This window comes from Styela clava, chromosome 11 (assembly GCF_964204865.1).
Source record: "Styela clava chromosome 11, kaStyClav1.hap1.2, whole genome shotgun sequence".
In the NCBI taxonomy this organism is placed as follows: Eukaryota; Metazoa; Chordata; class Ascidiacea; order Stolidobranchia; family Styelidae; genus Styela; species Styela clava.
The window spans coordinates 14,782,869-14,798,220 of NC_135260.1; the positions used below are offsets into that span (position 1 = coordinate 14,782,869).

The 15,352-nt window shown below is 35.0% G+C and overlaps 2 protein-coding genes and 1 long non-coding RNA gene across 3 annotated transcripts; 2 read left to right on the forward strand and 1 right to left on the reverse strand.

Moving 5' to 3' along the window:
• The first annotated feature begins 639 nt into the window (after positions 1–639).
• LOC144429915 (uncharacterized) lies at positions 640–2,624 on the forward strand. Its single transcript, XR_013479168.1, has 3 exons — positions 640–766; positions 1,585–1,752; positions 2,149–2,624. It is a non-coding gene; the product is annotated as an uncharacterized LOC144429915 (long non-coding RNA).
• A 4,641-nt stretch (positions 2,625–7,265) lies between these two features.
• LOC120347869 (transcription factor MafK-like) lies at positions 7,266–12,632 on the reverse strand. Its single transcript, XM_039417981.2, has 5 exons — positions 12,466–12,632; positions 11,621–11,725; positions 10,281–10,406; positions 8,750–8,866; positions 7,266–8,387 (listed from the first exon to the last, which is right to left on the reverse strand). The coding sequence occupies exons 1-5, from the start codon at positions 12,502–12,504 to the stop codon at positions 8,310–8,312; spliced, it is 465 nt and encodes a 154-aa protein (XP_039273915.1). The 5' UTR covers positions 12,505–12,632; the 3' UTR covers positions 7,266–8,309.
• A 1,716-nt stretch (positions 12,633–14,348) lies between these two features.
• LOC120347554 (calaxin-like) lies at positions 14,349–15,335 on the forward strand. Its single transcript, XM_039417576.2, has one exon. The coding sequence runs from the start codon at positions 14,428–14,430 to the stop codon at positions 15,079–15,081; it is 654 nt and encodes a 217-aa protein (XP_039273510.1). The 5' UTR covers positions 14,349–14,427; the 3' UTR covers positions 15,082–15,335.
• Positions 15,336–15,352: the final 17 nt, after the last annotated feature.

Sequence of the window (15,352 nt, forward strand, 5' to 3'; positions counted from 1 at the left end):
TTTCGTCATGCAAAACCAATATACGATATGAAAAAATAAAAAAAGACATATAACAAATTACGAAGACAGATATCGGCTTGTTGCAATAGACGAGGGATCGCGAAAGACTCAAAGAGTCATCCAGTCAGCGACACCTTGTAGCTGCATTGAAGCAGCAAATATAGCAACCGAACAACTCAATATTAAATAGTCACTAAATTCGACACAATCATATATATAAAAGGGACAACAAAAAGAATGCCACAATGACCACGAAAAGTTACCTAAACATTCACTTAATTAGCCTCAATCACAAAAAGGAACAACAAAGTTTGAAAAATAAAATACAGGATGTCATAATAACTATGGAGTATTAGATATTTACCTAATTAAACTCGATCATACAGAGTAAGAACAAAATAAAATCGAAATAAACACCGAGATACTACAATGATCACATCGTATTATATGACTTAACAGCGACATCTGTGAGAAGGATATGCCTCAATGACAACAAAGAATTGCGAAATAATGCTGACTAAGCATACATAGTAAACCAATATGGCGTGCCCAGCAACGGGCTTCTGGCTGCGAGAATCAATACCGTATTTAACGGATTTTTATGTTGAAAGCGATTGTTAGTGGCTATTAGAGTAGTGCAGAATAATTATGGGTTCTACAGTATTCGTGGCATATAGGTTGGGCGGAAAATATTAAAACAAGAACAGTACACAGCGAGCACACAACTTGACGAACATGGATGGGAAAAGCAGCACCACAGGGATAGGTACGGTACATACCGGTATACAAATATAATATTTCTAGACTAATTGCAACTGGGCTTATAAGCATCTAGGTATAGGCTCTTCAGTGCATGTTTATACAAGTTATAGGTACTGGTCCTAATGCTATTGGGGAGATTATTCCACAATTTAACACCAACAAACTTGATTGAGTTTTGGGTGAGTTTGGTGCTAAAACGATTTACATAATAAGAACTGCTAATAGAGGACCGTGTTCCATATGAGTGAACATTGCTTTGTTTTGAAAAATAGTTTGTGAACGCAGGAGGGAGTTTTTTGCAGTGGTGTTGGTGCATCAATTTCAAAACTTCTATTTTGTAAATGTCTGCCAATTTAATAATTTGAAGGTTATAATAAATAGGACTGAGTCGTGAAAAATAACTAGCGGCAGATATTGCACGGATTGCTCGGTTCTGCATAATTTCAATGCGATGTAATAATGTTTTAACAGCTGAACCCCAAGCAATTATGCCGTATTGGATATGGCTCTGGAATAAGGAGTAGTACACCATCCTTAGTGTTGTTGGTGATGTAAATCGTCTAAGCTTGTAAAGTATTCCAACCGATTTAGATAATTTAACGGATAATTTGGATAAGTGAACATCCCAATTCATTTTACTATCTAAATATATGCCAAGATATTTATAAGAATGGACATTTTCAAGTTCTTTGTCATCAATTTGTATTACTGTTTCATTTTTAGATTTGCACTGGTGTGGAGATATTAACATAGTTTTTGATTTGCCAATGTTCAGTGTTAGTTTATTAGACCGCATCCAATTTGATACTTTCGCAATTTCAGAATTTACTCTCAACTGAAGAACTGCACAAGATTTGTCGCTGTCGAGAAGATTGGTATCATCAGCAAACAATTTGGTAAAGAAGGAGGAACAACAAGTTATGTCATTTACATAGACTAGAAATAGAAGAGGACCCAAGCAACTACCTTGAGGAACTCCGTGAGTCACTGGTGAGGGAGAGGAACGACACGACCCAACTTGAACATATTGTGATCTATTACTTAAATAACTAGAAATGAGTTTGTTTGCTGTACCCCTGATACCGAAATGTCTCAACTTGTAAATCAGGATGTTATGATTTACGGTATCGAAGGCCTTCCTTAAATCTAGGAATGTTGCACTGACAAACTCCTTCCTCTCTAGTTTATCGTAGATATATGATATTGTGTCTAAGATAGCATGTGATGTAGATAGATTATTTTGGAAGCCAAACTGTGATTTATTTATTACATCATGTTTCGTAAAAAAAGCATTGAGTCGCTTATGAATCAAACGCTCAAATATTTTACTTATTGATGAAAGAATTGAAATTGGTCTGTAATTTGACATACATTTTTTATCGCCAGATTTGAAAAGAGGGATCACTCGGGCAATTTTGAGACATGCAGGGAAGATTCCAAACAAAAGTGAACAATTGAAGAATTCAGCCAAACATGGTGCAATGAGATCAGCAACTAATTTAAGGAAACGTGCTGGTATGTTGTCTGGACCAACTGCCTTCCTGTCTTTCAAATTATGTATTTCTATTATCAATTCATTTGTAGTCGCTGGGCTCATGAAGATGGACTGGTTTATACAATTGTGAAGAAATTGTTTAAAGCTATCCTGTTCAGTGGAAAACTTGCCTGAAAGGCTAGACCCAATTGTAGAAAAATACTTATTAAATTCTGTAGCAATCAAAAGTTCATCTCTAATTATAGAGCCATTTTCAATATCGATCTCGTTAACTTTTTGATTAGATTTATTTTTTACATGAGTGATTTCGTTAACTGTTTGCCATGTTGACCTAGGATTACCTTTGTTTTTAGCAATAAGGTTTTGATAATAGGTTTGTTTTGAATCATCTATGGCTCTAATCAAAACATTTCTATACTTTTTGAAATAGGAGCGTTCGGAAGTGTTCCCTTTCAAAAAGTGGGATTCAAACATCTTATTTTTGTGGCGAATAGAAGCAATCAGCCCTTTGGTTAGCCATGGTTTTGATCGTAGCCTTTTTTGACGACGTGAGAGTGGTCGAAGCGGGGCGTGGCGATCAATCAGGTGAACAAAAGATTTTACAAATTCGCTGAAAACACCATCAAAGTTTTGGAAACTCAAATTGTTTCTAGCAATATAATTATGAAAAATTACTTGTGTATCTGTGCGAAAGCAATCGATCGAGAATTTTGACATGTCCCTTGCTATTTTGACATAATTTGTATGGGCTGGTTTTATGCCACTGAGGCAACACATAACAGGAAAATGGTCTGTTATGTCTGAGAGAACTACATGAGATTTGATTCTAAAATTTGAAATATTAGTATAAATGTGATCTATAAGTGTTGATGATGTACTGCTCACTCTAGTAGGCTTAGTGATTAATGACTTGGCATTGTGAGAAATTAACATATCGGCATAATTTGCAATTTGGGCATTAGTTGACAATGTAAGTAAGTTAATGTTAAAATCTCCTAGTATCAAAAACTGTTTCTTTGCCAATTTAGCAAGAGATGCTTCAAATGCATTAGTAAAGCTTGGAATATTATTACGAGGATGCCTATATATAACACCAACAATTATCTTATTGACTGCGTTGGCCAAACTTATTTCAAACCATATATTTTCATAGTTGGAGTGATTGAGATTGTAATCTGAAATTTCATTATAGATGAGATCGTTTCGAATATAAGCACCAACACCACCTGCTTTTGTGATGGATGGCATGTGTATAAAGCTATACCCATCAATATTAGTGTTGGAAACAGGGTTACACGATAACTTTGATTCGCTTATCGCAATTATTTGTGGAGGGGATGAGAAATTAGATAATAGGGTTGTTAATTTATCAATATTTTTTTGCAGGGATCGAATGTTCACATGGAAAATACAAAAGTCAGACACTGATTGAGAAGAATTTAAATCAACAACTCCTACATTATTGCACGTTTCAATGTCACAGGAATAAGCTAATTGAGGGTCGTTTGCTAAAGCCATGTATGAAATGTAAGAGATATTTTCTCCAGGCTGGAAATAAATGGCCGGTATTTTTGATATATGTTTGGGTAATACATAAAATTATTTTGACTATACAATGTATGAATATTTATAATCAATAGACCTACTTGATGAGAGAAAGGTCATCTTCGTTATTGATAGGGATGGTAGTTGTCATTTCGTTCTTTTTTATTAAAACTTTTCCATTATGTGTCCATAGATATTTATATCCACATTCTTTTTTAAGATCTCTTGCTTTAAAAAATAAGTCCTTGTTATTGTCATTAAGGTTTTCTATGATGAATATTCTAGTAGATCTTGTAAAATGCTGAAAATCTTCATGAAAATTGGCCGATCTCAGTTGGCGACGATTTTTTAGAATTTGATGCCTTGTTTTTCTGCGTACAAATTTAACAATAATTGGTGAAGGCTTTTTGTTGTTTTCTTTTGACATCCGGTGACAGTTTGATATGTCAGATGATTGCAGCGGTACATTTATTCGTGCTGCTACCTTCATAATTAATTTTTCACAATCTTCATCACGCGAGTAGGGTATATTGTGAAATTCTAAATTATCCAGCCTTGACCTACGCTCCTGGTCGTATTGGCGTTCAGTAAGGATATCTATTTCTTCTTCTAGTTCTTCCACAATACTTTCAAGTTGACGAATTCTTCGGGTGTTTTTAACTGTGATGGTGCTCAGTTTGTCATAATTGGCATTAAGTTCGTCAAACTTTCTGGCAATGAATTCTTGGCTTGTCTTTATTTCTCCAACCTCATCTTTAATGACATTGATCGAGGATAACTGAGTTTTCATTTGTTTTATAGATTCATCCAGAGATGATAGAGATTCCTGGATTCCAATGCTGGTCGGGGTGGTTGAAGAGAGATCCAGAGCTAATTTTTCAATGTGCTGTTCAATTATAGCCGGTATTTCCAGGCGCAGTGTCTTTAGAATTGTGCTCTCAAGTATGGAGACTAAATTGGATATATTGTGTTCTGTTAAGTTGGATGCTGAAGAAGTACATGCTGCTTGACGTTCAGTTGGACTTTTACGTTTCGGGGGTTCAGGAGGGGCATCGCTTGATCTTGAATATGGCATATTGTCCTTCCTTGAATCCACAGACAGTCAGATTGATGTTGTGAACAGATGTTATAGTTCATTTGACGAATTCAACACCAGATGATTCAACATTCCATTTTTAGAGTGTCCATTATAGGCTATGATATTATTTAACACTAGTCAACTATATCTGCAAACTTAATCAAATAGCGAATAATGACACAGCTGTTCTAATGTCGTTCAGTGACTCTCAACTAGAACTAGGGATTTCAGATCGAATAGTAAATAGTTTTATTTTAATTCTGAGCTGACTGTATTATCTGAAGCAACTGTTTCTGTATATAAGCTGAACCTTCAACTTCATAAACCTTGCCTTCGATTCACCAGTGCAATAGCAGTGCAGATACCGAGGTTGCAACGCGATGAAGTGAATAAATTATTCAATTTCAAAGTACCGGTACTTTCTGAATGTATAAGATTAAGCACCCTTACTTGTTGGAAAGAGCAAAGACTGATTATGCCAGGGTCGTCCAACCTTTTTGGCCGAAGGGCCACATGTAGTTTACTAATAACTGCGCGGGCCACTCAATATGGCATTTTGTTCTAGTTAATGGAAAAATAAACATTACCCGCACACCAAACTTTCATAATTATTATACCAATGAAATAAAAACTGTTGTTTCCCAACCATTGATGGGCCGTCATCAGTAGTTATTTCCGAAAGTTTCGCCAAAGCCAAGCCAATGTCAGTGCTTTTGTCAGGCATCAAGAAATACGATGAAAATTTGTTCGCCTTTGCAATTAAAGTTTCCGCTGTAGAGTTCTCAAGCTCTTCGACAAGAAGAGTTATGACCTGTCTTGTGGTCTTGACAGGCTATTTTTGCAAACAGCTCTTCTATTTCCGGACGTATATAAAACAGATTTTAACGAATTCTCAATCTGAGAATGGCTTCGATTGTTTTGCGATAACGTAATATAGAGTAGTAAAATACCAAGTGTGTAAGCGGCTATGGCACTTTTATTTATACATATCTCCTCCCAATTGGTTTCGATTCAAAATGGCACTAATGGTTCGTTCGAAATGGCTGGCAGAGCGCATTTCAGGAAAATAAACAAATCTTTTGTATCATATTATATTTGTATACTACATCACACGAAAAATAGTTTTACTCCAATTTATTTATCCAATTCTGAAAAATACAGCGCGGGCCACGGGTTGGACGACCCTGGATTATGCGAACTTGTTGGTCATGAATCATGATATATGTGTTTGACAGCAACATCAACCTTGAGTGAGCGATTATTTTCTGCGGCTGGAAACACTGCCATCGAGCTTAGATCAAGCCTCACTGGATCATTTGCGGAGGATCTTGTATTTTAAAATGCAATTTTCCCATATTACCTCCTTCTTTCTAGTGTGGGAGTGATGAAACATGTTTTTATCGTGTGTGACAACACATCGAACTAACTGAGTGATGGATTCTATGCTTTCAGTAATTTATGTCAGTCTTCAGTAAATTATGTCTGAATGGCCCATTTACAAATAAATCGCATACAATCATGCCGTTGTATCAATTTAGTTATCTTCCGTATATCCGAGAAAAATATTCGACCAAGAATGTTCAGGTATTCGAAAATCCCCAGCCTTGTATATACGAGATATTGATAAATAACAAAGCAATAATGTCCCATGAATTGATGCACACTGCTTGGTTCGATACGAGATAGGTACGAAACTTTAGAGTCTAAAGACGAACGATCATCAGAGTAAGCTTTGATCATAGGATTGATTCATGTGGAACGATGCATTCCCAGTAAGATAATAATTACAATACTAGTCTTACTCTCCATTTAGATCTGGGAATATAAATACATTTCAGAGCTGTTTACAGACTTTGGATAAATAGAACCCAAGACCAACATGAGAGCAACAACGGCGAAGTCAAATGTCCTAATAAGTCATTCAATATGTCATATAATAAATGTGTTCCCATGGGTGAAAATAAAACAGCATAATTTTAAGATAAATTTAAGCCGCATAGGACCCGAATACGGAGACATTAATTATATTACCACTGGCGACTTCTACTATTTATAAGTATTGAAAATTTGAAATTAATTGGGCTGTAAGTTGCAAAGAAGTGGGACCTCCAGAAGTACACGCACCTAGATGGCGCACAACCTGAACATAGTATGTGTACCAGGTTAGGGTTCAGGTTGTTCGCCATCTTGGTGCACATTCTTCGGGAGCGCCGAAAAGTGTTATTCTCTGAAAGAAAAACCTAGCTCCTGAAACCTTAAAATTGATTGGTTTATTAGCTGCGGAGAAGGAATATTTTCCATAAAACCAATTGAGCAAAACGATCCAAATGTACACTTTCTATCCAACATCGGATTATAGCGAGCACAAGCAAATGTGGCGTAAAATAAGGCAGCAGAGGAATTTACTCTTTATTTATTGACAAGGACAAGTTCAAAAAGCAAATAAACATTTCAACGTAAATGAAAATGAAGCAAAATCAAAATTTGGAGATATGGAGAAGTATCATCACAGCAGTTTTACACATTTGGCGGGACCATCTAAAGTCTAAACCACTCAACTCGGCACACCAATGTGATTCCGTTCTCTACATTCCTGCAAAGGGATGGCAAAGAAGATCAAATACAAATGTGTTGAATGCCAGGACCAAATACCCATACTTTTTCCATATTGTGTAATCTATATTTGTATACTCCACTTGATATTTCAACTGTCCAGCATATAGGTTTATGAGAAATGATGTAGGAAGACAAATACCAATTTAGGTAACCGAAATGAGTGAGGAGAACAAATATCAAGTTATGTAACCTCCATGATGTACCTAACCATACTTATGTGTACGTATAATGCACGAGATGATATAAAAAAAAAATTTGAAATATAGTCAACACTAATATATACGGTACTCATAATATAGGAAATCAAAAATTTATTAGCATGAGAACACAGGCAGAAGTAACAATATTTCCACAACTCAGAACGCTTGAAGGTATTCATAACGCAAATTTCATATGAACAAACAGTATCTGATTTCACACATGGTAATTTAATTGTACTACATAATGCCTGACATGGTGAGCTCATCTTATTCATGAAGCTTTTACTACAAAAAAAAGTCTTCCTATTCAAGCATCCTCGTCAATACCAAATACATGTATAGATCATTAAAAACCAAGTAACTAATAGCAGAAGTCATTTACAACAAATCAAGTCTGCCACAAAACTGATATTAGCAATCTAAAAAGAAGACAATATGATATTGATAAGTGCAGAAAATATTTGAAAATAATGATTGAGTAAAGCGCATTAGTCCAAACAGAGTGAACAACTTTATAGCACTTTGTCAAGCATAAGATATCGACCCGTTTTTTCGACCCAAGATAGTTTAATTTCACTAGAGATAACAGTTTTAAATCTCATGTTGCGAGCGATCATGTTTCTGTCTTGTTCAAAATAGTTGTAACTTGCGTTGATGAAAATTCTTCTTCATCTTCTAGTGTTTCTGGTGACTGGTGATAAAATCAGAAACATTTACTTGCACATAACATAAGAGGTAAAGGTGAGAGTCGAAAGTTTTCTATTACTAAACCAGCATTACAAAATGCTGTACATATATCACATTTGCATTTGAGTAAATGTAATAATCAGTCAAAATTTACAAGTATGACTGTAGATAGATTACAACTAACCAAAGTAATGTACAACTAGTTAAATGATCTTATGGTTAACTTTCCTACATTTTATATATCAACCTTCATGATTTCATTGTACAGTGAGTTGGGTTTGAAAATACACAATGAAAATGGATAATCATGAGAGAATATACAGTATAGCTAGAGGGAGCTCATTTCAGTCTAAACCTCGGAATTACCTCGGAATTATTATTCTTTGCCATGCTTTTAGCAAATGTTTCAAGATCTTCATATTTCTTTTGTAATGATCTTAATTCCATATTCATCTTTTGATTTTCCTCAGCTATCATTTCAACCTGTTTGTATGAAATGCTCCATTTGAATTATGCGACAAATATCATCTATTATAATACAGTTTGGTAGTTGCTGATTGCATATTACACAAGAGTGTCTGAAAAACTCAATTTAAACCAAATCCGATATAATGGTACTTGCAAATAGAGATGTACCGATGTATCGGTATCGGGTATCGGTACCGGCAATATCGGCCATTTTTTCGGTATCGGCCAAGTATCGGTATCGGTTAGATTAAGGCCGATATTTCCGATATATTTACCTTTTTGATATGGTCCAGAATGTTTTAAAAGATAAGTTGGAATACTACTTTTTAATTTATTTTTTGTCTGGAGAGATCGTGAGCTATGAGCCCTACATGTCCCCACCCTTGCGAGAGAATAGGATGCACATGTTTTTAGCTATTTATCAGCCAAACTAGCTCATCTAATTTGGCTATTTTCGCTGTCAAATTTTTATATTGACATTTATAATATTACATAGTAATTATGAAGAAATATAGACTGTTTGTCGTCAAGTACGAGTGCCATTTAGTCCGTCGACATCGATAAACTAAATTCCGACACAATTATCCCTCTACGCAGCTATTAATTTTAGTTTTTTTAACTACACAATACCTTTATAGATATATTGATATGACCGCCTAGCCCTGGACTGTCTCAAAATATATGATAGCAATTGTATAATAATATACAATAGTGAAGTAAAAATACATCCTCGACGGTTATAGGTAGGCCTTCTTTTGGTCGGTGCTGATTGATATTCTTTCATGTTGGCTTTGACTTATTGCGAAATAAAATATTTGTAAAATGCTTTTATTTGAACGTAGGACGGCGGCGCTAGAATGTGTGGGTGATATTCGATATTCTTTCAAACACGAATAACGATATTCGAAGGTCGCGATATTAACATTAAATTCAAATTGGACATCCCGGCTTCTGAGTTTTCTAATTGAACACCGAGATTACTAGCGTTACTGTGCAATGTATCTTAATCAGTTAAAGCATATGGATACTAAACATTAATTTCATATTATGTGATATATCTTTTTTTTTCGATCTGAAATAATGTGTACTATGAATAACGCTCAAAAACCATTGTTTTAACCCGTCTGCCCTACACAGCACACCTAATTAAGTAATAATTATATAGTATCGGTATCGGAATATCGGTAATATCGGCCTTTTTGTAGAATCGGCGTATCGGTATCGGCGTTTTTAGCTGGTATCGGATCGGTATCGGTGACAAAAGTGGTATCGGTACATCTCTACTTGCAAATCGAGTCAAATTGACGTTTTTTCTGCAAAATTTACTATTGATACAGTAAAGTAGTACCGGTGGTTGAATATTCAATATATTTTGACATTTAAGTTATATATATATATATTAATCTGGATAATCATTATTCGCGCCAACCTCTTTTTGCAGCTTCTGTCTTTGTAAATCCAGTTCATCTTTCTGTGTTAATCGTTTGATACGGCATGATGCTGCATAACCACGATTCTTCAATGTTCGCCTTCTCTGTTTTAATCTCCTACTTTCCTATGAAAAAATATTTTGATATATATTTTCAATTTGCATCATAAGAAATCCATTTAGCATATCACTGACACTGCCCTACTTCAGGTAACACATTCCTAAACATTAAGGTGGACCAAGTTTCCACATCAGAAGCAAACCTTCAAAATTTCCAATATGAAATGTAGATGACTGATAAATAAACAGTTGGGTCCACAAATTTTTTAAAATCTATGTTCTAAAAAAAATGATCATTGAAGTCTATCAAGATCAGCAATATTCGGAGTGATAGGCTATGTTCCAATACGCAGCATATACGGTTACAAGAGTAAGCCTTGTGGTAAGCTGTTTATTATATACAGTGCTTTATAATGAATATTGAACGTATAGAACAGTGGTTCTCAAACTTTTTTTGCTCACGGCACACCCAGCAAATAAGAAAAATCTCGCGGCACACTTGTGAAAAATTTGAGCTAGACTTGGACAAATTATTCTACAAATGTTAATGCGATGTGTGTGCCTGTTTTGAGAAACGACTCAAACGAGGGTCCGTCGCTCCCTTTTTTGCTTTTGATTACAGCCAGAGCAGAAAATACAGATTAATAGAGCCATGTAGATGCAAATGGATAGATTATTTTGATGGATTTTGCACCGATGATTGAATAGAATTTGTTAGCAGATAGCCAAAACTCAACCAAACTGGCTTTCCTGTTAGCCTAACTCAGGGGTCTGCAAACTTCGTACTCGCTTGACAGATCGTCATTTGAACGGGAAATGTGTATATTCGGCCCGCAGGTACACAAATTTTGCCGACCACTGGCCTAACTCAACGCTCAATTGAACATAGTGGAAGGTGGATATCATTTTTACAAAAAACATTATCACATCACAACGCAAGTATACTGGAACAATACCCCTTACTACAAGACAAGGCAAATGCAATAATATTATCAGTCTAATTAATTATGGATTATCAAATCTCATAAGTTGCGTGCATGTCTATGTGTAATACAAACAGCTTATTTTCTAGAATTCCAAAAAGCTCCGCGGCACACTTGAGAATCTCTCATGGCACACTAGTGTGCCGCACACAGTTTGAGAAACACTGGTATAGAAACTACTAAATTTCTATTCTTTATATATTTTCCTAACATAACAGGTCTACTTGCTGTATTTTTGTCCATACGTTTCTCTTTTTAAAATCTGTTTTGCTATAATGAAGTATGATTTTATACTACCTCTGGTGTCAGGTTTCGTAAACTTCTGTTAAGATCTCTCACACTCATGTTAAGCAATTCATCATCTGTAAATTGATGTCCTTGTCCAATATTCTCCATCTTGACCTTAAGTTATAGTCAAGTGAGATATACATCAGTACAAACAAAATTAACAGTGACAGTTGAATTAAAGGGTTTCTTTGTCACATATAAATACAAATGTGCCATTCTGAACTGGGAACATAATAGGTTATTAAATGTGCAACTCGTTATTTAAGTTATTTATAGTTTTATTTCAATCTTTCGTCTACAACACAGAATACAAATAAAAAAATAAATAAAGAACACAGACAATGAAGACGGAAAGATCGTGAAAATGGGCAAAACCTAGAGTAATATTTGTAGCCTATTGTTTGTTTGTTTGTGCTTATTCACCCAGACTCAAACAATTGGAAAAAACACATCACAACAATCGTACTTCGTACTTAAAAAGAATGAATTCATAAATAGCATACCATGTTTTTTTAGGACAAGGTCTTATACCAATTTTTTTTCAAATAATAACACTAGGGATTATTTTGGGGGATGGATTTTATTTTCATTTATCAAAAAAACAAAATTACAAAGTACAGAAGTAGACAATTACAAGATTTTTGAATAAATAAAATATGAAAACCGATATCTATTGAACTAAGCTCAGTTTTGTAGTTCGACTGCTGACTAACCGTATTGCAGTACTGAATAAGGTACCGTACAAGAATAGAACACTTTGAGACTAAAAGAGTCTGAAATCTTAGTACTGTAGTACCAGTAGTCTAAAAACACAGAAATATAGCCTAGGTTACTTAGATAGACAGCAAACTTACCTCTGAATTTTTCACAGGCACGTTCTCAGAATCTTCCATCACCTCACACAATGTTTTTTCTCTGACAAAGCTCAAGAATACTGAAACAAGCAGTGTACCCAGATAACAGTTTTAGCACACAGCGAAGGAACTAGAACAGCACAACGTCAAGCGAAAACGAAACTGTGAGTAAATTGCTCTGCAGTGCCACCACGAGTGAGAACATGAACATCAGAATATGGCTTGAAATAAAATGGTAAATTTGCAGAGATTTTATTTCCCCAAATATGGTATGGTATGCACACGGTATGTTAGTCGTTGTTTGCATGACAAAATAATCAGCACATGGGCAATACGTGAATAATAATAACAAAGACTTCAGAAAGAAAACCAAATCAGGAATGAATATAGAATAGATGTAGCATATAATGAAATAGGGACGTCAATTTCGAACGTGACCGAACAAGTCATGAAAACTCCTACATAAATTTGAAATTTTGCTTATACAAAAGTTACTAATGACTACCGACGATATAACAATCATTGTTATATTAAATGTGAAAAAATGGGATGGATTTCAATAAAAAAAATTAATGGTCATTGCATTTAGTTTTGGTAAAATTAGTTTCGATGAAAACCCCCTAACAAGGAATTTCTGCTTATGGCCATGTGATGTACTTATACATAAAGATACTTATATTGAATAACCGAAAAAGTATTTTTTCATAGTTTTGAAATAAATATTTCAACCCTAGTGCCCCAAGATATCGCACACTAACGCTTGGCTTGTACTGTTTTTGTTGGTTGATCATATTTACGGTTGATCTACATCTCAAGTTTTTTCTCAATATCTCACGAGTGCCACCTAGTGATTACATGGTTTCCTTGGATACGAGCATCGCCGCGTTCTTGCTTTCCAGCATTGCTGTGTAGTAAGTAGTCTAAGTTTATCGACTACGTTATACGTCTGTACATATTTTGTTCCGAAAATGCCAATGGAATGGCTGTTACTATTTGTTGGTTTAACATTTCGTGATCACCTACTATATTAAAGAATGATAAAACTGTGTTAGAGGCTGTCAGCAATAGAGATGTTCTTGACATTATCTTCATAACAGTTAACGTTAACCTATAATCTGCTCGCACGCGGAACTGCCCAATGCTTTGTATGTTGTTGAACATATAGCAATTCAGAATCTGCTTTATAATTACCATCTGAATAGTACAGTCAATAACTGGCACTGCCTTCACAGTTGTCCACCCCTGTTTTGTAGTTAACTATGAAACGTGCATTTTGGCAGCTGTTCTCCTGACAAGAAAGCTCCATTAAAAACTGGATTGTGAAAGTCGCCTTTTTGGTCTTTATGTTTTTCCAGTCAACGTATATCATGACTGGGCAAATTATTTATTACAAAATCTATTGGTACCACATAAGGAGTTGTGATTTTGACTTTCAGTGCATTGGGAGTTTTTTAAAAATAATAATATAGTCTAGGCCTACAAGTATATGTTGACTTATTTATTGATATTTGTTTACCATAGTATCAGCCTCAACTATCCTACAATTCCACATGTACTGTTAAAAACAACTCACAAGGTGACTAAAAATCACAACTCAAACCAACCATTGTGGCCGGAAAAATCAGCGGTGCGAAATATCTGTATACCTCCATACCATCTCCCAACAACATATGTTCAAGTGTTCTGTGACTCTAGACCTAAGTAGGTATGAATGATCAAAATTATTGTTCATAATCATCATAGATCTACCAAAAATCAACCACCGCTTCAATATTACAGCAATTTCGTTGACTTCCATTCTAAAGCTTTCATGCTCCTGATAGTTTTTGTAAAAAAAAAATGGAAGATAGGAAAAGGTCAAAAATCTTACTTTGAAACGAAACTATGTCCTGTTCTTTTACAGAGTCATTAGTATGAAAATGAAGTAGAAATTTAAAGTTAAGATATTGTGTATTTGACATAATGTATATCATGAATGGACTTAATAGGAAAAATCTACAAAAAGATGCAGATGATATCTGCAAAGGTGCACCAACACTTCACTTCAATAGAAGAGAAGTCCAAGCCTTGCTTGTGTTGTTCAAAGGTTTCAACAACAAAGGCGAAAAACTTGATCGAAACCAATTTCGAGATTTTTTGCAAGTTTGGTTCAGTATGACAGAAGATCTACTTATGGATCGTGTTTTTCGAGCATTTGACACAGACAGTGACTCTTACATCAACACAAAAGAATGGGTTGAAGGTTTATCTGTTTTCATGAGAGGAACACTTGATGAAAAAATTGATTATACTTTCAAAGTGTATGATCTTAATGGCGATAGTTACATATCGCGTGAGGAAATGTTCCAAATGCTGAAAAATTCTTTAGTAAAGCAACCGACCGAAGAAGATCCAGATGAAGGCGTAAAAGACTTGGTTGAAACAGCATTGAAGAAAATGGATTTTGATCATGACAGTCGTCTTTCATTCGCAGATTTCAAACAAGCAGTTGTAGCAGAAGAACTCCTATTGGAAGCTTTCGGACCCTGTCTACCAGACGAGAAAAGCTTAGAAGTATATGAAGCTAAACTAGCAGATGTTGCAATGGATTTTACAGATTTCTCCTCCAAAAACTAAGTACATTTTAAGCAGATTTAAATTTTTACCAAAGTATGACTAACCATTGAAAAAATTTTCTGAACTTAAATAACTGCACAAGATTCCGCATAAAAGTATTTGGCAATATATGACGAGGTACTAGTACAATTCAGGCCTGATGAGCACATTACTAGCTTAATATGTTATAGCAGTCACTAATAAAACCTTTCCATTCTATACATTATTAGCAAGGCCAAGTTGGTTTTTCCTAACCAATTGCCTGCATATACCATTTACTCCGAATAAAAGA